Source organism: Scomber japonicus, chromosome 18 (genome assembly GCF_027409825.1).
Source record: "Scomber japonicus isolate fScoJap1 chromosome 18, fScoJap1.pri, whole genome shotgun sequence".
Classification (NCBI taxonomy): Eukaryota; Metazoa; Chordata; class Actinopteri; order Scombriformes; family Scombridae; genus Scomber; species Scomber japonicus.
In genome coordinates this window covers 6,806,782-6,830,716 of record NC_070595.1, presented here as the reverse complement: position 1 = coordinate 6,830,716, position 23,935 = coordinate 6,806,782, and the positions used below count along the sequence as shown (strand labels likewise).

The following is a 23,935-nucleotide window of genomic DNA, read 5'->3' as shown; positions in this document are numbered from 1 at the left end:
CCCCCAAAGTAATGGAGCCTTGGGAGGTAATAAACAGCCAGGATGAAGGACCTTATGCAGTAAGAACCAGGGTCAGCTGGGTCATTAATGGTCCGCTTCATGGAACAAACAATATGAGCAAGAAGAACTGCCCTGCTGTGTCAGTGAACAGAATATCTGTTGAACACCTTCAAGACATGCTAATTCAACAATATAACCATGACTTTAATGAGAGATCATCTGAGGAGCAAACTGAAATGTCTAGAGAAGATGTTAAGTTCATGGATGTTGTAAGCAGCACGGCAGAAATGATTGAAGGTCATTATTGCATTGACTTACCTTTCAGACAAGAAGATTGTATCTTGCCAAATAATCGCTGTGTAGCAGAACAGCGCCTCCAAAGTCTGAAAAGAAAATTTGACAAGAACAACACATTTAAGGAGGAGTACACTAAATTCCTAAATGACATGATAACTCAAGGATATGCAGAGATGGTGCCTGCTGATCAACTAGAACAAAGTGATGGAAAGGTGTGGTATATTCCACATCATGGAGTTTATCATCCCAGAAAAGGCAAGCTGAGAGTCGTTTTCGACTGCGGAGCAACCTATAAAGGAACATCACTGAACTGTCAACTGTTAAAGGGACCTGATCTGACCAACACTCTCATTGGAGTTCTCATTCGATTTAGACAAGAACCTGTGGCAATAATGGCAGATATCACAGCAATGTTTCACCAAGTACATGTCCCAGATAAGCACACCAACTTTCTCCACTTCCTCTGGTGGCCAAATGGTAACATTACACAGCCTCCACAGGAACATTGCATGAGAGTTCATCTGTTTGGCACTGTATCCTCACCAAGCTGTGCAAATTATGCTTTGAGGAGAACAGCAGAAGATAACAGCATTTCCCACTTGAAGTGATCAATACAGTGAAACATAATTTCTACGTGGATGACTGAAAGCCATGGCTTCAGAGGAAGAAGCTATTCAAATGATCCAAGATTTGACTGCTCTCTGCAACAAAGGAGGATTTATTCTTTCGAAATGGATCAGCAACAACCGTACAGTGTTGCAGTCTATCCCGGAGGAAAGCAGAGCAAACAAAATCATGGAGCTGGACTTGGATGCAGAACAACTTCCAACAGAGCTAGCACTTGGGCTTCAGTGGTGCATTGGTACTGACATGTTCAAGTTCAAGACCTCAATCCGAGAACAATCGCAGACTAGAAGAGGCATTCTTTCAGTGGTCAGCTCTCTTTACGACCCTTTGGGATTTTTAGCCCCATTCAGCATACCAGCCAAACTGTTGCTTCAGGAGCTCTGTAGGAGAAACATAAAGTGGGATGAGGTCATTCCCCTTGCCCTCTCTGAGCAGTGGACTGAATGGCTCAAAGACCTCAAAAAAATGGCTGAAATTAAAGTGGAACGCTGCATTAAACCCAGAGACTTCGGAACACCTGTTTCAGCACAGCTTCATCATTTCTCTGATGCCAGCCAGGTTGGGTATGGAACAGTGTCTTATTTAAGACTGGAAAATAATCATCAGACACATGTGGCATTTCTTCTGGGAAAAGCTAGAGTTGCTCCTCTCAAGCAGACTACAATCCCAAGACTGGAACTCACTGCTGCAGTTCTTGCTGTTAGAGCCGATAAAATGCTGCAAAAGGAGTTGCAACTTGTGCTGAAGAAGTCAGTTTTTTGGACAGACAGTACAACAGTCCTTAAATACATAGCAAACGAGACCAGACGATTCCATACTTTCGTGGCAAACAGAACTTCTGTCATCAGAGAGGCCACAGCTGTTGAGCAGTGGAGATATGTGGGTTCAAAGGAGAATCCAGCAGATGAAGCCTCAAGAGGAATGAAAGCTCAGGATTTCTTGAATGGCAGGAAATGGTTGAATGGACCTGAGTTTCTCTCCAAATCAGAGGAGGAATGGCCTAATCTGAAAAATGATCTTGCTGTGGTTTCTGTTGATGACTCAGAGGTCAAAAGGGACTTGATAGTGAATGCTATTGTCAAGGATGTAGAAAACCCTACCAGCCATCTAATCCATTACTTTTCATCCTGGATTAAATTAAAGACATCTGTGGCCTGGTTATTAAAAGTCAAAACAGTTCTCTTGACATTGGCCCAAAAGAGGAAAGAGTTTTGTGCTTCTGCAAGCCTAAATAAAGAACATGAAGTGGACATGAAAGTGCAGAACTTCAAAGTTACACTCAAAGGACAAAGTCTGACTCCTGAGGATCTGGTGAAAGCAGAAGAGTCCATCATTCGGCATGTACAAACACACAAGTTTAAAACTGAAATTGCTTCACTTAACGGCGGCTTCAAATTCATCTCCAAAGAAAGCCCACTATACAAACTGGATCCAGTGATGGATGATGGAATCCTCAGAGTTGGTGGTCGGCTGAACAAAGCAGCATTACCAGCAGAATCCAAACATCCAGTCATTCTCTCCAAAGACATGCATGTATCCACGCTCATTTTACGTCATATTCATAATCAACTGGGACATTCAGGCAGAAATCACATGCTGTCTAGGTTACGACAAAAATACTGGATCATAAATGCAAACTCTGCTGCCAGGAAGGTAATATCAGACTGTATTGTATGCAGACGTAACAGAGGAAAGCTGATTGAACAGAAAATGGCTGACCTACCAGAGGAGAGGGTGTTGCCAGAAAGACCTTTCACAAATGTGGGAATTGATTATTTTGGCCCTATTGAAGTTAAAAAAAGGCAGAAGTCTTCTTAAAAGATATGGAGTGCTGTTTACATGTCTGACCAGCCGTGCAGTGCATTTGGAAGTGGCTTATACCTTGGATACAGATTCCTGTATTAATGCAATTCGGAGGTTTATCTGTCGAAGAGGTCCAGTTTCAACTGTCAGAACTGATAATGGTACGAACTTTGTCGGAGCTAACCGGGAGTTGAAAGAAAGTTTGGCTGCTTTGAATCACAGCAGAATTCAAAGAGCTTTCGTTCAGGATGGCATAAAGTGGAGTTTCAACACACCAGCAGCTTCCCATACGAGTATTCTCGTCTCAGTACTTAAACAACAAACTCTGGATGATGAAGGACTCCAGACCATTTTCTGTGAGGTTGAGGCAATATTGAATGACGGACCTATCACAAAAGTCTCAGACGACCCAAATGACTTGGAAGCTCTCACACCGAACCATGTTCTAATGTTGAAAGGAAAACCAATTATGCCACCAGGACTGTTCGACCAAAATGATCTATACCTGAGGAAAAGGTGGAAGCAAACACAGTATATTGCTGAGTTATTTTGGAAAAGATGTATTTCTGAGTATCTGCCTATAATGCAGGAAAGACAAAAATGGATAAGGCCAAGGAAAAGCCTCACTCCTGGAGACATTGTTCTTGTTGCAGATGCCTCAGCTCCAAGAGGATCATGGATCATGGGGAAAGTTTTGGAGGTCAGATCAGATGCGAAAGGTCTGGTACGCACTGTTCGACTCCAAACAAGGACCAGTATTCTGGAGAGGCCCGTGACGAAGCTCTGTCTACTACTGGAAGCAGCAGTCTAACGTCATCATTCTCTCTTTTCTACTTCTGATTTTTCTTTCTATTTCTTTCTCTAATTAACCTGTGTTTTATTTTTCTGGTTATTCAAGAAGACAATTTATGCAGGGTTACTACATGATACACAGAATAGGTCTGTTTCATAGTCGTAGTTTTATAAATAGCTCTTTTTTGTGTGTAATTGTGATATAATGCACAATTAGGGGCCGGAATGTAGGAGCCATTTGTTAATTTTGTGAAGTTTAGCTATTGTTTATAGTTTGTTTCAAATCTAATTTACTAATTAAGTAATTTTGTTTTGTTTACTTTATTTATATTAAAATTGGATAATATTTTTGTTAATTATTTGTTTAGTATATTTAGATTGATAGGATTTATTTTGGGTTTAGTTTTACTAGTTGATTATCACTGAGAGCACTTAAAGTTTATTTAAGTAGGTAGGCACACTTGTACCAGCATGCACCTGGGTTGGCCTATGGTTTTTTACCAGTGCACTAGAGGCGGCAACAGCTTTGGATTTCTTTGTTCTTTTGTTTGTTTTTATTATTTTGAAATAAATCACCGCAAACACAATATTTTTGAATGGACATTCATCTTTTCATCTCCCCTCTTTTGCCTGCGTTATCCCACACCCATGGTGCGTCAGTGGCCCTTTGATTATGTTTAGTTTAAAGTTGAATTTGTTTTTTTTGTTTATTTGAGGACAAATGGCCACTACAAGGATATTGCTACAGTTTTCACACTATTGATGCACGGAGCTACTATCTTGGATTTTGAGGTTGGGGCTGGTGGGGTACGTCTGGCTTTTCGAGTCAGAGATCTGACTTCAGTTCCAGTCGAAATTTCTGACTGGGAACTCAGAAATTCCAACATCCAAGTACAACTGGAATGCATCGTTAGCTCCCAAATACAGTTGCGAAGTGGGATAAACTATTTCTTGCACTGCTGGCTACAGGAATTAAAATACCATAGACAGCAATGTGAATCACAGTTTCAACATGAAACTCTCCCAGTTATGTCAACAAAAAAGTGAAAATATCATGACTGTGTACATACAATTTTTGGAGTAAAAAGTAATTGAAACTGGTGGTCATAATATAAACCTACTGTATAAGACTGTGACATTATAAGGTAGAGCCTTGAGTATCTATGTTCAGTAATATTAATAAGATCTTTTAAAGTAAAATTTGAAATGGGTATACAGAATGTAAAAAACAACAACTTGTGAACCAGCAGTATGTCCCACTTTACAACTTTATGAAATTGTATGTCCTCAATGCCTAACAAATGTGTTAAGTGAATTTACTTCCTCATAAGGTTTCTTACAGTGAGCCTGCATGTGTAGGCTCCTCAACAATGTAACTACACATTAGGGCTTTGAAGGCCACAAGGATACCAAATGAGGATCACAAGAACAGTGATTTGTTAACATATAGAGTACTTGCAGTTTTTTATATGAATAAAATAGTATAGAAGCAGACAGGAAGAATGGGAGAGAGAGCGATGTATGATGTGCAACAAATGTCCCTGGCCAGAATGGAGCTCAGGATATTATCTGGGTGCCTTGTGTTTGTGTTTTCTCCAAGTCTCTGATGCTGGAACTAAATTATGAAAGTTGAAGAAAGCCTTTTTTGAAGAATTGTCTTTTCAGTGACACCCATCTTGCAAACATTTAAATATGAGCATAACAGTGTAATGTAAATATGCATACTAATCCGACATTCTGTAATGAAGCTAAACTGACCTTGCCAGTGTTGCTTGTATTACAAAATAAATGAAAAAAAATGTACATGTAATTATACTGTGGAGAATAAAATTAAAGCTGTGATGATATCAATAGAGAAATTTGATGCTGAACAATGAATAAAAACCTTCCATGATGTGAGTGTTGTCCATGAATTACATTGTGCAAATGAATGTGTTAATTACTGAACCCGGCAGGATTACAACTACAGTACCACCAAAACCATCCAGTAGATTGAGTATTACATGAATGTAGTCTTTCTGAACATTCTTTAAATTTGCAACTAGAAAACCACAGAGTACAATGTAAATTGAATATTATTTAAAACATCTAAATATATCTAAACTATATAACTACCTAAATGAAAATAACCCCCCCTCTTAAAGTTTTGAGTCTCCAATAAAAAGGATTCAAGTAAAGAATCTTGGATCAGACAAGACCAAAAAAATTGTTACAAAAGCTAGATATTTTATTTTGATTTAATCCCTGCTGTTGCACCTGGCATGCAGCTAAGAACACTTTCATGCTGTTACTGCCAGTGCCTGGAGTCAGAGCTATTGTACAGTACCTATAAAACGTATGTATCCCCCTGGTGTAGTGGCAGGTGTGGCCATTAGTCAACAACAAAATATTTGTTCATGTGATAGCAAGAGAAGTTCACAAACAAATGTATTATAAGCTTATGTCCTCCATAAACTGTGTGTTACTGATTAACAGGCCTGGACTGGTCCAGACCGGCCCACTACAATCCATGCTCAGATACTGTGCCAACTCGCGTTTGTGTACATTTAAACACACAAGCCCTTAATAACACTAGTATACTGAACAATATCCCTTATATTCTGGAGACTTGAATAGGCTTGAATTAGTTTTAACTGTATAATGTGAAACTGAATGGGCAATAAACCATAAACACTGACTGAAAAAAATATGTAAAGTATAGGCTACATATGTGTTATGTTGTTAGATCAATGTCCTTCATGAACAAATTGGACTGTGGGCACAAAGAAAGGTGCATGTTGACACTTAAAACACTTTAACTCTGAGGACCTGATTTGGGGGAAGTCATTATAGGTAGAAATGATAAAAAATTGTGAAAATAGCAGATCTACATACTCAAACCACATCACATTGCAACATGTGAGTTGTAAGCTTGCAGATTTGCAATTATGTGACATCCTTTGATGAAAATAGTGGTTAAGTGGTTAATAAAAGCAACTAATCAATGAATCAGGATAGTATATGAATATGATTGTTTTCCAATACTTTATATAACTAGATTTAGGCCTAGTTGTAACACACCACACTATTCAGAGTTTGTTATTTATTATGTCAAGTAAAGTTCTTCCTAGACAGTTAGTAACCGTTCTGAACATTTAATGAGTGTTTATTCACACCATGCTGGCAGGATCACACCTGCTTAAGACTGTATCACCACTTCCACATGGTGGAGGGTCTTCCCCAACCTGCTGCTGCACCACCATGGCAGCGGGAGCCTCACTCTGACACACCTGCTGCTGAGAGGAACCACTGCTGCTAGCTCTGGCCACGCTGGCCCCCGCAGCAAATCTTTGTTGCTCCTACCAGCGTCGGTCGCGAGAGCTTTTCTTTTCTCCGTTTTTCAGCTCCGCCTTTTCGTTTTTCACCCGTAGTTCCCATTTTGTAATTCTTGCTTTGTTTTTCATGTGCTGGTGTGCTGTTGTTTCTCTCACTCGCTCTCTCATCATGACTGCTTGTCATTATAGGTGATTGGACGGGGGGCGGGGTCCAGAACATATGTGGGTGGGACTCCTGGGCCTCTGTAGCCTATCATAGGGCCATTGGACTAGGCATTCTTTAGACAGACAAGCCAATGGGCCTCTGCTGTGTCTGCAGGCTGCAGCAGAGCTCTGTGGGCCGGTGCATGTCTCTGCCCCTGGGCCGGGAGAGTTACCATGGCAAGGTGCAGCAAAAAATAAATGAGCAAATAAAAAATAAAAAACGGGCAGCCATCGGCCCATTATTGATCGGCCCACTGGGAAAAATCCCGGTACTCCCTATGGCCAATCCACCCCTGCTGATTAATCCTTGTATTATGTGGGCCTGTGAGGACATTTGAAGCTGTCACAGTGGGGAGTGCACATTTAGATAAACTAGACTTTCTCCTTTTCTCTCTAGTCTACTTCCAGTCAGTGTGGCGAAGGATTATTTTCAACATGAAAAGGTATTTTACAACATGTTATTGAATAGTTTTCTTTAACAAATAATGCCGACTGTGAGTTTTTACTACTGATTATTTCTTGTAACATATAAAGCTGTTCTTTACTCCACTGTAGATGTCATGGTTACAGTTAAATGTATGTAGGCATATAGTGACTCATTTTACTGATATAAGATTTGAATTGTCTGATTGACACAGACTTATATTTCAAAACTGAGACATTTTATATTATGGGTGTTTACATAATTTTTTCTGGCATAGACACCATTTTATTAGCAGTAGAGAGACAGGAAATCATGGGAGAGAGGGGGGTGTGACATGCAGCAAAGGTCTGCTGGCCAGGATTTGAAACGCTGCATACGTGGCATGCCCTCTTAACCACTCGACCACCTGCACGCCCAGTGTTTGCATGATTTTGATATTTGATGCTTTCTGTCATACTTAAACTCCACTCTGCTTTCAGTCCAAGCTGACCAAAGCTGCCCACTGCCTGGAAAGAGGAACTTATGCACTCTTCAGAGCCAACAGGTGGTGGGTATTTAATAATTAAAAGATTAGACTTTCAGTGGAATATTACTTTATTTAAGTGGGCCAATGGATGACAAGGTATTTATTTCTAAAAAGTAGAATTTGGGCACTGTGTTTAAAAGACAGGAGTGTTTACCAGGCGGGAAAGGGTCTAATGACATATCTAAAGTGTGACCCTGCGGACTAAAAGTCAGCCTCCACTGCTTCCATTTTGACCATTGTTTTAAAAATCACTTTTGAAACCCCTAACTTCTTAGAAGTACAATACTAAATTTCTGGAGTGCCTCTTTAACAACAACACTTTTGAATACATGTTAACAATTTAGTATATATTATGTAAACTTTATTACATTAACTATAACAACAGTCATGGTCATATATTTACGACTGCTTTTATACTATATGCAGTGACATATTTATGTGTATTATTTACTTAACAGTGAAATGATTGATGCCAGTACAGATAGATTTAACCGACCTGTTGTCTTCCATCGACTGTGCAACTTTTATCTGGGTCACTGGGTCAAAATTGACACGCTTTGGTTTGACTCTTTATAAAGCATAAGGTATCAATTATCACCCAATTTGTTGTTAGGCTTTCTTAGCTAACTTCATTCTAACTTATTACGTTACACTTTTTTGTGTGTGTGTTTGTGGAAATTATGATCAATAAGCCTCATTTAAATGAAACTGTACCTAATTTTTCCGCACCTTTTGTCCTCCTGGGGACTGGAGGAAATCAGGAGGATTAAGCAGTTCCACCCATCCGAGAGGGCAAAGTCCAAAGTTATTGCTCTCCATTGAATTTGCATTGGGACAAGGTGCCTCTGTATTAATTCTGTCTGCTAGCAAACAACAGAAAAAAACAGAACTGAATTAGCATTCAGTTGAAATGCTGACTGTAAAAAAGGGAAATGATTGCAGTCTGTGCGTGTAATTTCCTTGTTAATGTTTACAAAGTGTAATCCCAATATCAATTGTGAAAAGTGTAATGCCAGCCAGTTACACTTTGAGTTTGCTATAAAGTTGTGCTATCTCTACTGTAGATGTGATGTGATGCATTCATTTATTGCAGGGAGGGCTTGCTGGTTCCTGAACTGTACTTCCCCATTGTGTATTTCCACTTCAAAGTTTTCTTTAAACAATCTCCTCAATGTAACTGAACATAGAGCTCAGGATCATTGTTGTAGGAATATTGTGGTAGGATAATGTATAGGTTTATTCTATGACCACCAGTTTTTAATCATTTTAACTTTGTTTTGGGGAAATTGTGTTTTGTACGTGATCTTGGCATAGCGGACAGCTAAGAATAGTACAATACTCAAAACACTTGGCTGCCATGTTATTAAAAAATTGGAGCGTAATGAATTCAAAACACACAAAAGCTGTAAACAATGGCCACAGTTGCTGAATTCATTTAAAAGTGTCACAGACATTAAAAGTAGACTAATTCACTCTGTAGATTGTAAATTCTCAACACTGTAATCTTCCACCTACTGTTTGTGGCACGCATGATCCAATTTTAAGATCAGTAATTGGCTGTATTTGGCTGAAAAGCACATTGGGAGTCGTAGTCAACTACCCCCAAATTTTTATGTGCACGGTATTATACCTTGACTCTTTACTAAAGAGCCAGATATTTTCTAATGCAGTTGTTCATCTCTTGTACTGATGAGTTACCGTCAAGAGTCACATGCTGATCCAAAACTACTCAAACTGTGGCTCAGGTAGCTGTCAATGGGAAAAAATAGTTTTCACTTCCAGAACAACGGGGGCACAACATCTGTATAGCCTCTGTAAATTGTTACTAGGTTTCCATTTCATTTCAGCAAGAAGAAATCATGGCAACACCCACAGAGCTGCTGGGAACTTTGGAATATTTGGCAGATGGAGAGTTTAAAAAGTTCAAATGGTTCTTGCAGCAGGCTGATGTTTTGGAAGGCTTCCCAGCTATCCAAAGGAGCCAGCTGGAGAACGCAGACAGGTTGGACACAGTTGATCAGATCATAGATACCTACAACAAAAATGCAGTGGAGGTGACCATATTGGTTTTGAAGAGAATCAAAAAACCTAACTTGGTGCAGCATTTATTAAACATCAACTCAACACCCAAAGGTAAGTAGGATGAGAATAACCAAATACATTAAAGTTACATGCTCTCTGAATTACACTTGAATATCACTTGAGGTCTTGGGACATTTCATCGATGCAATGGTTGACTCCATTCCGTCAGCTACTTTTTTGGTTAAGCCACAAGTGACTAGACAGTATAATATGCTTCTTTAGCTTTGGCTGATACTTTGGTGCCTATCCTCAGTTTGATTTGGCTTGATTTAAATTTTAGTTGGAAAAATACATCCCTCTTGCCAACATAGCCCAGGTGTTTGGTGATCACTGGTGTTACTCTAAATGGGACTGACTTTTTGGAGTGTTCGATGTTCGACAGTATTTTGCATTTGTATCACTGCCACATTTTAACCTTTCTCTTGGCATGCGCGTTAGTTTTGTCACACTGCACTCTTGAACACCGACACTTGCTGTTGAAGTGTTATAGCTCCCAAGTCCACCCAACAGCATATGAATCAAGTGAATAGGTAACATGGAGTCGTAAATGTGTTTATATCCATTTATCTTTTAATGTAATGAAATGTTTGCGTTGCTTCACTTAAAATAGCATATTTACATTTAATGTTATCTGCTTTTCCTTTAGAGACACTCATGGATTGCCAGCGTAAGCTAAAATCCAACCTCAGAACGAAGTTTCAGCTTCCACTTCAGCAAGCCACACAATCTGGAAAGCAGATATGGATGAATGAGCTAAACAATGACCTTCATATAATGGAGGGAAAGTCTCGAAAGGTTGACATGAAACAGGAATTCAGCCAAACTGCAACAACATCCAGCAAAACAGCTAATCTGGAGCAGACTATCCATATAGAAGACATCTTTAAACCTTGCCCTGGTCAACATGAATCAGTCAGAACATTAATGACAAAAGGAGTGTCTGGTATTGGGAAAACAGTCATTACACAGAAGTTTGCTCGGGATTGGGCTGAAGACAAAGTCGACAGCGATATCGAGTTCCTCTTTCCATTCACTTTCCAAGAATTGAATTTACTTAAAGACAAAAACTTCAGCTGGGTGGAACTTCTCCATCACTTCTTTGCTGATACCAAAGAAGTGGGAACCTTTGATAAACTCCAGATTGCATTCATATTTGATGGTCTGGATGAGTTTCAACTTCCTCTTGACTTTCACAACAATGAGATCCTGACAGACGTCAATGAGTCAGCGTCAGTGGACGTGCTGCTAACAAACCTCATCATGGGGAAGTTGTTTCCTTCTGCTTGTCTCTGGATAACCACAACACCTGAGGCAGCCAAACAAATCCCTCCAGAGTACATTCACATGGTGACAGAGATGAGAGGGTTCACGGATGCAGAGAAGGAGGAGTACTTCAGGAGAAGATTCAGACATAAAGAGCTGGCCAGCAAAATCATCACCCAGATCAGGGCCTCACGAAGCCTCCACACCATGTGCCGCATCCCTGTTTTCTGCTGGATTACTGGATCAGTTCTGGAGAGCATGTTGAAAACCAGTGACAAACGGAAGCTTCCCAAGACCCTTACTGAGATGTACACACAATTCCTGGTTGTTCAGTCCAAACAGGCAAATGTCAAATACCATGAAGGAGCTGAAACAGATCCACCTTGTACCACCAAGACCAGCAAGATGATTGTCGCACTGGGAAAACTGGCTTTTGAACAGTTTCAGAAAGGCAACTTAATCTTCTGTGAAGCAGATCTTCTAGATTGTGGCATTAACATCAGAGAAGCCTCAGAATATGCCAAAGTTTTCACACAGATCTTTAAAAAAGAACGTGGGCTAAACCAGGACCAAAGTTTCTGCTTTGTCCATTCAAGCTGTCAAGTGTTTATGGCTGCTGTTTATGTCTTCTTGTCATTCATCAACTCTGATGTCAACCTTTTTTTGGAGGAAAAATCAACATCTCTCATCACAGACAGATCTGCAGTAAAGCATCTCTACCAGAGTGCAATCGACAAGGCTTTACAGAGTCCTGATGAACACTTGAACTTGTTCCTTCGCTTCCTCATGGGCCTCTCACTGCAGACCAATCAAGCACTTCTTCAAGACCTTTTGAAACAATCGGGAAGTAGCCTACAAAGTATTCAGGAAACAGTCCAGTACATCAAAATGAAGATCAAGGAGAATCCCTCTCCAGAGAGATGCTTTAATCTGTTTCACTGTCTTAATGAAATGAAGGATGATTCTCTAGTGGAGGAGATCCAACACCTGAATTTAAGAGGTCTGTCCACACACAAACTCTCTCCTACTCAATGGTCAGATCTGGTTTTCATCCTACTGTCATCAGAGAGTGAGTTGGACATGTTTGACCTGAAGAAATTTTCAGCTTCAGAGGAAGGTCTTCTGAGGTTGCTGCCAGTGGTTCAAGCCTCCAGTCTATCTCTGTGAGTTACCTTACATATTAAATGCTGTGGATGTTATATTTTGAAGTTTTTGTTCATTCTTTGTTTGGTTATGATATTTTCAGGTTAAGTGGCTGTATGCTGTCTGAGAGAAGCTGTAAAGCACTGGCTTCAGTTTTCAGTTCTTTGAACTCTAATCTGAGAGAGCTGGACCTGAGTTACAACCATCCGAACATGACAGGAGTCCAGGAGCTTGTAGGTGGTTTGAAGAATCCACAATGTACACTGAAAACTCTCAAGTAAGCATGCTTTGGTATTTGAATATGCGACCCTCTAGGTCTATGGATTAGTGCAAAGTTTAGTAACTTTGGTTCCCAAATAATCTGTTTTAATGACTTTGTTGGACCTTTTCTTTGGTGCCAATTTTTTGGTTCAGATTGAAATATTTCAACAACTATCAGATGTCTTGCTGTAAAAAGTAAAGATAGAAGAAATACATGGGAAAATAATAATAATATAAAGGAACAAATGTCACTATGAGGGAATCACAATTCTGCCACACTACATTTAATCAAATCAAATTTCACAATATTTGTCCATCCTCATTGTTTGTTCTTGTTTAGGCTGATTGGCTGTGGTCTGTCATCTCATAACTGTGAAGATTTATCTTCAGCCCTCAGTTCCCAGTCCTGCAGTCTTATAGAGCTGGACTTGAGTATCAATAACCTGGAGGACTCAGGAATGAAATGGCTCTCTGCTGGATTGCAGAGTCCACACTGCAGACTTGAAACCCTCAGGTCAGCTGGCTGTGTGACTTACTGAAGCCAAACCCTGTCATTTAAAAAGTTGCTTAACACTTTCTAACATAGACTTCTAGATTCTGTATTGTTTAATGGAAATCCAGAATTTTCAGACTTGATGTTTGTCTTAACCACTTTTTCTTTTTTAGGTTGATTAGTTGTGGGCTGACATGGAAATGCTGTGATGCTGTGGCCTTTTTTGTTAGTTCCCCATCCTCCAGTCTGAGACAGCTTGACCTGTGTGTGAATAACATTGGGGATTCTGGAGTGAGGGTATTCAGTGCTGGAATGGAGAGTCCTCACTGTAAACTTGAAACTCTCAGGTCAGATTGTTTTTGTTTTTTGCAGTTAGGCTTCACAAACAGTTTCTGTCACTTTAGGTTAAAAACCTTTCCTGTAAGTTCAGAGAAGTTTATTCAACTGACTGGACTTTGGAGTGTACCACCAGAATAATTATGAATTTTCACATTGTTTGATAAGTATTGGTGGTGTCTTGAGCTATTCCTGACTATGAGTATTGGGACAATTCTGTAGATGACAGGCTAAAAGTAATCAAATCAAATGACAATTACAGGTTGTAAGCCTGTTTGTTAATAAATTACAATTGAATTTAAACTGATCTTTAAAAAACTTAAGTATTTTAAAGATCATCACATTTAAGTAATAATTCTATTTGCTTACGATTTGCTTTTTTTTCTTCATCATTTAGTTTTTTCATTTCATGATCAATTTAATTTTATAGATGAGTCTCGTTAATTTAAAGATGTACTGTATAACCATTATTTTACATCAAATGTCCATCTTTATACTAATTGAGTGTGACAAGAGATTACTTTGTTTTACAATTGATTCTTCTTCAGATTACGTGGTTGTAACCTATTGGAAAAAAGCTGTGAGGCTCTGGCCCCAGTCCTCTCTTCCCAAACCTCCAGCTTGAGAGAGCTGGACTTGAGTAACAACTATTTGCAAAATTCAGGGGTGAAGTTCCTCTCTACTGGACTGGACAGTCCAAATTGCAACCTAAAATCTCTCAGGTCAGCCGAGTGACATATTGGAATCTTTTAAGGAATTTAAAATGAATGTTTGAACAATTGTTGGCCACACAACTTGAGCTTGCCTTTGCTTTGTCATCCACATTAATTATTCCTAAGGCTGAGTGGCTGTAAGCTGTCAGAGAGAAGCTGCGAGGCTCTGTCCTCAGTTCTCAGCTCCCAGACCTCGAGTCTGGGAGAGCTGGACCTGAGTAACAATGACGTGCAGGATTCAGGTGTGAAGCTTCTATCTACTGGACTTGAGAGTACTAAATGTACAATGGAGACCCTCAGGTCAGAACAAATACCCATCTTCACATCAGTGCCAAGATTCTAAATCAGTTGTGGTCAATCAATTGTTGGTAATACCACCTAGTCTAACCATTTAATAGTAATTAACTTCATAGTCAAATAACAAACAATCAAGTACATATAAATGTTTGCAGGTTGTCAGGATGTCAGGTCACAGGTAAAGGCTGTGGTTCTTTGGTCTCAGCTCTGAGGTCCAACCCCTCCCATCTGAGAGAGCTGGACCTGAGCTACAATCACCCAGGAGACTCAGGAGTGAGCCTGCTTTCTGCTGGACTAGAGGATCCAGAGTGGAGATTGGACACTCTCAGGTATGGCTTACAGAGGGCAGAGTGCTTACATTCAGTGGATCCTCAGTGGCAGTAAAATATTAAAGTTTTCTACAAATTGGGTCTTGGGTTAAAGAACTAATTCAGATTAGAAAAAAAGAGTGGAAACCACTGATCAAACTTCTTAGAAAAGTAAGAGTACAATGTTATCATGTGATGTCCACTGTGACTAAAATAAGAGCCAAGTTGTAATGCTGAAGTTTAGTGTAGATTGTGGATAATAATGCCTAATGAGGCTATTTCATCCTCTGTTTGCACATGCAAAGAAAAGGTGCATTAAATGCAATTTTTTGACCATGTTTATTCTTTCAGAGTGGACCATGGTGGAGAGCAGAGGTTAAAATCTGACCTGTGCAAGTGTAAGTATCCAGTACTTATACTATTTGTATTATTTCTTCTTTTATTAAACATTTTTTGAAAGTTTTTTGAAAATGAATACTTGGCAGCTGGTAATTCATTATGAGCCTAAAGAGGACATACATTCTGTACATGCAATACACAGGGTAGAGACGGTTACTTTAAAATTTATTCTGGTACATTTCTTAGTTTCCTGTTAAAACATATAGTCAGTAACGTAATCTAAGTACCAAAATAGTAATTTAACTTGATTACTTTCCATCACTTTAGGATTACTGCAATACCAAATAATAATAAAAAAAAAAAATTAAAACACAGGGCATACATTCGGTTCAAAATTTGCCACTTTCTATGCAAATAAAAACCATGTAATTCACCACGACCAGCGCAAATTACCACCAGCATCTAGGGTGGAGGTAATAGTGTGTTCATAGAGTTGGTGTTAACTGTGCAAGGGCGAAATCTTCTGTCAGACTCTGGGCTACTTAAAAATTATTTCAGTTACTCAAAAATGAAAATGTCCTGACAGCTCTGATGGGACTCAGGGTTCACCTATAAGTTCTGCTTTATTATAAACAATCCCACTTTATAAACCTGAGTCTATGTGTAACATGTAACACGTGCAGATGTGCAGCAGAACACAGAACATTTACTGTTAGATCCAGATCGATCCGGTGTTAATGAAGTTACCGCTGCTGGACCTTGTGTGTAAATGCACATGGCCTTTGTCTCAGTTTGGAGACTCACTTATTGTTTCAGCTGCTGTATGATGCTGTATATCTTTCTTTATTGTAAAATGTGTTTTAAAATTGTAATCCAGCTAAGTGATCCCCCTTTTTACTAAATGTACCTGTAATCATATTATGTCTTTTTTTTCTGTAACTGTGGCGGAATACAGTTACCTTTTTTTTGTATCCTAATACATAACGCCATTACATGTATTCCATTACTCGTAAAGCCTGGCATTACATTCACAAACCATTAAAATAGTAATTATAACAGCCCAGTTGTTAGAAGGTTGTTGTCTTGTTCTTTCCTCTAGATTCCTGTGAGCTCACACTGGACCCAAACACAGCTCACAGAAGACTCATCTTGTCTGAGAACAACAGACAGGTGACATTGGTGAAGGAAGAACAGCCATATCGGTATCACCCAGAGAGATTTGATTCCACCATACAGCTGCTCTGTAGTAATGGTCTGACTGGTCGCTGTTACTGGGAATTTCAGGTGGGTCTTTACTTCTGTGTAGCAGTGGCTTACGGAGGAATAACCAGAAGAGGAAAAGGTAAAGAGTGCACGTTTTCTGGAAATGACAAGTCCTGGAGTCTATACTACTATAATGGGCAATACTATGTGTGGCACAATAACACAGGAACAAAGATATGTACCCCGAAAGACAGCACCAAGAGAGTGGCGGTGTATCTGGACTGGTCTGCTGGCACTGTGTCCTTTTACAGGGTTTCATCTGACACACTGATTCACCTCTACACCTTCTACTCCCAATTCACTGAACCCCTCTACCCTGGCTTTGGCTTTGAGATTAGGCATTCGCCTACTAACTCATGCGTTTTCGGTTCCACAGTATCTCTGCATCAGCCAGACGAGGAACAGCTTCAGTCAGAAGCCTAGCAAAGCATTCAGAGGTTAGGGTTGGAGTTAGGTGGGGTGCCATCATGGGTGTAATCTTTAGTTACAATTCCATTTTGCCCATTGTTACATGCCAGGCAGATAGATGTGTGTGTGTGTGTGTGTGTGTGTGTGTGTGTGTCTGTGTGTGTGTGTGTGTGTGTGTGTGTGTGTGTGTGTGTGTGTGTCTCCTCCCCTTTGTGTTTCTTTCAGTTGCTTGCAACAGAAACGCTGCTCACCTGTGCAGGCAGGCTCGGCTGCTCATTGGCTCTCTACCTTCCCACCTGGCCTATGGTAACAGGGGAGAGGCCTTTAAAAAGGAGGAAATCCCAGACCTTCTTCCTCTTGGCTTTTGTTTGTGATGTTCCTACCTTTGTCTGGCATAGTGGTTTTTCTGAGTCGGTTTTGGACTGTATGTGGTGGGAGGTTTTGGGGCTAGGTAAGTTGGAGTACCCTTTACATTTTTACACACACGAAGGTGAAAATTGTTACCTCACTAGGTTTATTGGTTGTGCCACTCCTGTACTGTTTTGAGATGTTCTTTTGTTAGATAAGCCAGTTAGGCATTTTGTTTGCACTTTAGTAGTTTAGGTAGGCCTCCTTTTTGTTATATTAATTTCATTTGTTTTGGCACAATCACATTATCCCATCTTCCCCCACTTTAGTGTGTCTTTTTGTTTTAATAAACCACTTTGTTCACTTCCACTGAGACTTATTTGATTTTATGGTTGTTGTGTTATTGTCTGCTGACCAGGTCACCAAGTGGACGTAACACCATGAAAATTCCTCTTTACAGGGTTCCTTTTCTATCTAGCGACCAACATTCAGATAAGAGAAACACTCTAACATGATTGTGCAATTTGCTTTGTTTGGCTACATGAAAGTTGCCTAACCATCGCATTGTTGGGCTGGTTGGGGCTGTGTCCTGCTTATTAGGCTGCATTCCATTTACCTTTGAAGTTGGAGCTGGGAATGATGTCACATCCGAGTTTGTATCATTTCAGTTTCGAAGTCAGAAAACCAGTTTTAGCCAGGTTAGCCACTGATAGCAATACCAGTTGAGAAAAATGCATTTTGCTGTTTTTTGCTCATACAAACACCATAACCACACATCTACAGATAGGCGTAGGACAGTGCTGTGTGTATGACTGATTAAATGACACAGATAAGACACAACTGCTAATAAACAGGATATTACTATAATTTTCACACTATTAATACACAGAGCTACTATCTTGGATTTTGAGGTTGGAGCTGGTGGGGTACGTCTGACTTTCTGAGTCAGAGATCTGACTTCAGTTCCAGTTGAAATTTCCGACTAGGAACTCAAAAATTCCAACTTCAGAGTACAACTGGAATGCATCGTTAGCTCCCAAATACAGTTGTGAAGTGGGATGAACTATTTCTTGCACTGCTGGCTACAGGAATTAAAATACCATAGACAGTAATGTGAATCACAGTGAGCACTTTTACATGAATAGCATGAAACTCTCCCAGTTATATCATCGTTACAAAAAGTGAAGGGTGTTAATTGTATGTTTTAATGTTTCTCAAATTGCATGTTTTTCTGTTTTATGTAAAGCACATTGAGTTGCCATTGTGTATGACATACGCTATATAAATAAAACTGCCTTGCCTTAATGCCTAACAAATGTGTTAAGTGAATTTACTTCCTCATAAGGTTTCCTACAGTGAGCCTGCATGTGTAGGCTCCTCAAAAATGTAACTACACATTAGGGCTTTGAAGGCCACAAGCATACCAAGTGAGGATCACAAGAACAGTGATTCGTTAACATAGAGTACTTGCAGTTTTTTATATGAATAAAATAGTATAGAAGCAGACAGGAAGAATGGGGGAGAGAGTGATGTATGATGTGCAACAAATGTCCCTGGCCAGAATCGAGCTCAGGATATTATCTGGGTGCCTTGTGTTTGCGTTTTCTCCAAGTCTCTGATGCTGGTAGCTTTTTTAGAGTGAAAACAAAATTATGAAAGTTGAAGTATTGGAATTGGAATAAAATTAAAGCTGTGCTGATCAGTGGAGAGATTTGATGCTGAACAATGAATAAATGAATGTGCACTGTGTTCAAGTGCACATGCATTCTTGTGCATTAGCAAGTTAATAAGTTTGTATACTATGGTATAAATAGCACCAAAAATATTTTGTTGTTGTTTCTCCATTTATTTTCTTTAGTTTTTTAATTGTGTGCTGATGCCACAGATGGCAATGATGTTCCAACTTATTTCATAAATTAATTTTAAAGAATTGAAAATTAAATGAAAAAACTATTCCTGACATCATTATGCCCCCTCAACTCTAGCTCTGAAACCAATGCATGTCTGTGGTCCACTCTCTCTTCATCTTAGATTGCAGGCCCCAAAAAAATGTGATACTGTATAATGGCAACTCCAACAATGGTGCCAGACAAAAAAACAAGTGGGATACAAGGGGCAATCAATAAGTGTATGGTAATATTGCCTTTGGTAAAAGTGAATGCAGAGGGAAAAAAGTGGAAAAACATTAAAGGGCTGGCTCATATTGTCCTAGCTCAACAGGGAAACACTGTCCGAGGAAACCCAAAGAAGGAATTTGATGCTAAAAAACTGTAAACGATGAAGATATTCATTTAAGCCTCATGCAAGCTTCACATCTACTTTTAAATGACTGTGTGGACACACTGTGGATTTTGCCCCCCATCACCTACACTGAACGCACATTTGAAGGAGATCTTTTAATAGTCATTATGAACAGGAGAAATGATTACAGTGAAGAAAACCTCTCTTACTGTGGTATGTCAGAATTAACTTGAAGTATATTGAAAGATTGAGAACAAATCTTACTTTGTGTTTATTAATCACAAATAATGCAAATATGCATGGAAATAATGAATTCTAGTAAGGAAATTCTAGAATTTGTTATATGAATGATAAAGAATCATGCTAAATTGACGTACATATGCAAATTATACCCTATCATAATTTTATACGCAATAACTTTCATGCCACACCATATGACAATTTTAGTCACTAACACAATAAACTAGAATACATTTACCACACATACTTTTGGAAATGTAAGAGTCAGTAGAACAGAACTCAATGATTCCCATTCCTAATAACTTTATTTTTCGGTCTAATATGTCAACCACCTATAGATAGATAGATAGATAGACAGACAGACAGACAGACAGACAGACAGACAGACAGACAGACAGACAGACATAGATAGGTAGACAGACAGATAGATATATGCAGTCAGTACTCCAGTACAGTAGGTGGCGACATTTATTTATTAAATTGTGTTTTAAGTAATATGTATCCCGGTCACCTGAGCAGCTGATCATCTAAACAGTCATGGCGGAGAAAGGACAAACAGGGTCTTCTAAATCAACATTAACAGCTGCAGAGAAACAGCTGTACCGCAGCAGGCAGGAGCTCAACCACATGAAGCAACATGCGGCTAGGATCCGCAGCAGAAACCTGATGACCGGCCTGGCGATAGGAGCGTTTGTGGTCGGCATGTGTATCCTTAATGAGCCTACAACAACATACAGGAATACATCTTCTTTCAGTCTTGTTTCATTTCTAATAATATAATATATATTGGAAAAATAAATGTGTCTACAACTGATAATATTATCATGTTTAACATTGAAAACAGCGTGTTTCATCATTATTCATCACATTTATGTCATTATAATTATCGTCCACTAGATGGCGCCAAAGTAATCACCATTCAGATGATATGATCCTGCACAATAAGCTAAAATAAGATATTCTTACATTAGTCCCACGGTGGGGCGGGGGGGGAGTTTACATTATTGCAGCAGTAAGTGGATAGCAAAAAATAGAAAGAGCATCAATAGAAAGAATAAAGAACAATAAATAATAACGAAGTACTCAAATGAGAGACAATAGTAAAAATACCAAAAATACTAATATTGCACAGTTGTGTACATTAGAAAGTGCAGTTGTGAAATTGTCCAGGTTTGTGGTGAGTGAGGTTTATTAGGAGCAGTGCTGGTTGTACAGTCTGACAGCTACAGATAGGAAGGACCTGCGATATCACTCCAGTGCGGTCAGTATACAAATTTCAAGAAGTAAAAAGCAACAATTTGTTAGTTCATTATTAGTAGCTCAGCAATTTCCTAAAACAAAATTAGTAGATAGGAAAATAGTCATATTTTCTAGCTCTGGATGTAAAAAGGATTGATTGCAGGTATCGTTTGACCAGAGATGTTTCAATACTACTTGATATCAATTAGTTTTGTTTGAGATCTTAAAGCTATCGAGTACCGATACCTATACATGAGTGTTTTATGTCATTGTGTTTTCCTTTAACCTGTACTTGCCCAGTTAGCTACACCGTCCTATCCGTCAAACAGGAGAGGGTTATAGACGAGCTGGATGATGAAGCCAGGATCCACATCACCAGAGGGCCACGGACCGGAGCCAACTCCTGAAGACACTAAACATGAACTGTCCTGGACTTTCTGCTTCCTGGCTCACTGCAGGGCATTACATGTGACATCTATAGACTGGTGACGATTCATGTCTGCAGAACAACTTACATATTACCTGACATTTCACAGTTTTTCACTATAAGTTTCAGTATAAAAATACATCAAATCTTTATTTAAAATGGATAATTTTGAACTATTTTCTGCTGCTTTGAAGATTCATGGTAACATACTTTGAATCTTGTGTAACCCTGATAGTAAGAAGACACCAAACTCCATTTAAAAAATCTTATTATTGTTATTATCATTATTTATTATAATCTAACATGTCATCAAAAATACAGTATGTACCTGATAAATCACCTTTTTCTTAATTTAGCAAATTGACAACCAATCCATTAAGTTGCTCTTGTTAAACAATATCAGCTCTTCAAATGAATGCTCATCTCTGTTCTCTGTGGTGTAATCTGGTGGAAATAACATGAAAATGTACCTTCACATTTCATGTGTCTGGTACTTGTCAGCTTATGTGTGGTGCAATGGAGTGTTTTCTTTTCTATATTTAAAAAAAGTATAAATAGAAATATGTATATTCTGTGTTTTGACTTAAGTTGTTTATTTTCCAGAAAAATTAAATATATGTTATACACAGGCGAAATCATTATTATACAAAATGAATCATTAACCATTAAAACAAGCCCTCAACGCATGTTTTAAGACATATAAACTCTGATTATTAACATTAACCATCACATTCAAGATTATCCTTATCTTTTAACTAGTGATAAAGTTGGATGTAGACAACCCTTCTTAAAGCATTTTGTGATCATCTGTCAGGATTGGGGAAGGTGCAAAATTGCTTTGTAGAACTCCACCACATGCAGCTAGGCCAGGTCATTTACCACTGAGTGATTTCAGTAGCTGAGATGGGCATGTATGTGAACGTATGTACCAGTATATACATTTATCTTCTTAATTAGGACCAAAGGAAATGTACCTGTTGCCTTGGTAGGAACTAATGGGGATCTAGATAAACAATTAACAGTCATATTGCTATATCCACAAACACTCACACATTATCTCAGGGTGAAGGTGAAAGAGTTGAAAGACATCTGTTTGCCAAATACAGTGTTTTGTTTATTACTGATGTGTGTAGGTATTTGAATGTGTGGGTGTGTGAAAGGAATATTCAAACCTGGGTTGCAAGCTGGTAGATTATAGATTTTAAAGACAAAATAGTGTATAACTATAAATATAAAAAACGTTCATAAATGCGAATCTGGACACTACTTTCAGGGAGTCCATACAAACAGACAGCCTAATTTCACATACAGTAGTCAGTCACCACTTTAGTCCAGACTGACATATCTTGACAACTATTAAGTGAAAAAGACATTTTTAATGTTGATTGTCCCCAGCAAATGAATCCTATTGACTTTGGCAATCTGCAAGATGGTTTGGCACATGACTAGGAGCAGGCATTCGTGGTTCCTAGATGTAATGTCCTAATGAAGCTTAGTTAATAGTTCAATAAAGAATATATTTCCTCTTACATTTGCCTTGATTAATCTATCTGCTATAACGTTCCGCTCTAATCATTTTCCTTTCACTTGGTCACACTGTCAAAAATCTTTTAATGACAAATTCTGACATCACCATATTAGACCAGTAATCTTTTTGCCTGCTTTCTTTGAGGCAATCAGTCTGAAAATGCTGGTCTCTAAATATCACTTTGATCCTGTGTTTCAGACCTATCATCACCTGCCCATTACCTTCAGGATGTGCAAGAAAGTTCAACTGAATGAAATCCTACTTTACCACATCCAGATTAGATTCTCTTGGGGATCCTGTCCTATCTTGTTAACAATCCTATGCTAAATGAACACTTGCTTGATGTTGATTTCTTTCTCTGTTGTTAATCTTACTAAATGATGGTTTACACTATCAATTGATATCTCCTCAGTGAAATGACCTTTCCACTAATTATACTCTGCTCTGAGCTTGTATGTCAACAACTAATTTACAGTACACCTATCTTCACCTATTGACTGGGTGCCATGACCTCTGACCATTGATATCCTTGCCTTTGATGCTTATAATTTATGTGTTTTTTATTCTTTATTATAGGCCTGTCACGATAACTACTTTTGTTGGACGGTATATTGTCTTATAAATAATAAACAATATTATTGAAAATCATTTTATACCACTGATATAATAATAATATAATAGGGTGGTGGGTGGTGGGATTTGAGAGTGGGCACTACGCTTCTGTAAAGATGCAGATAATGTAATTATTGTGATAGACCTACTTTATTATGTCATTTTGATCAGGTTCTCCATTGCTTGCTAACTGTGCTATACTTCCAAACTATATAACAACAAATACCATAGCTTTGTTGAAGACCTACACCTCCCTCAAAGGACCAAACAACAAGTGCTCTGCTTTGCATGGCTGCTGGGATTTATCAGGAGAGGACAGGCAAGGATTCCTTTACCTGCCCAGGGACTGCAGATGGAAATTAACAGGTAGCAAGGTACAAAGCACCTTGTAATTTTTTTGCATGGTC

The 23,935-nt window shown here is 38.9% G+C and overlaps 2 protein-coding genes across 2 annotated transcripts; both read left to right on the top strand.

The window, feature by feature from the left end:
- Positions 1-9,846: 9,846 nt before the first annotated feature.
- LOC128378715 (NACHT, LRR and PYD domains-containing protein 12-like) lies at positions 9,847-16,908 on the top strand. Its single transcript, XM_053338294.1, has 10 exons — positions 9,847-10,120; positions 10,716-12,495; positions 12,579-12,752; positions 13,077-13,250; positions 13,403-13,576; positions 14,114-14,287; positions 14,405-14,578; positions 14,731-14,904; positions 15,235-15,281; positions 16,322-16,908. Exons 1-10 carry the CDS (start codon positions 9,847-9,849, stop codon positions 16,906-16,908), a joined length of 3,732 nt encoding a protein of 1,243 aa, XP_053194269.1.
- A 3,333-nt stretch (positions 16,909-20,241) lies between these two features.
- LOC128378386 (cytochrome c oxidase assembly factor 3 homolog, mitochondrial) lies at positions 20,242-22,036 on the top strand. Its single transcript, XM_053337888.1, has 2 exons — positions 20,242-20,428; positions 21,262-22,036. Exons 1-2 carry the CDS (start codon positions 20,260-20,262, stop codon positions 21,366-21,368), a joined length of 276 nt encoding a protein of 91 aa, XP_053193863.1. The 5' UTR covers positions 20,242-20,259; the 3' UTR covers positions 21,369-22,036.
- The last annotated feature ends 1,899 nt before the right edge of the window (positions 22,037-23,935 follow it).

Excerpts from the sequence above, each read along its gene's own strand:
- LOC128378715 (XM_053338294.1), top strand. The coding sequence starts at position 9,847 with ATGGCAACACCCACAGAGCTGCTGGGAACTTTGGAATATTTGGCAGAT. Across the intron at positions 13,577-14,113 it reads TGTAAACTTGAAACTCTCAG|ATTACGTGGTTGTAACCTAT; the intron begins GTCAGATTGTTT and ends ATTCTTCTTCAG. Across the intron at positions 14,288-14,404 it reads TGCAACCTAAAATCTCTCAG|GCTGAGTGGCTGTAAGCTGT; the intron begins GTCAGCCGAGTG and ends ATTATTCCTAAG.
- LOC128378386 (XM_053337888.1), top strand. The coding sequence starts at position 20,260 with ATGGCGGAGAAAGGACAAACAGGGTCTTCTAAATCAACATTAACAGCT. Across the intron at positions 20,429-21,261 it reads AGCGTTTGTGGTCGGCATGT|TTAGCTACACCGTCCTATCC; the intron begins GTATCCTTAATG and ends GTACTTGCCCAG.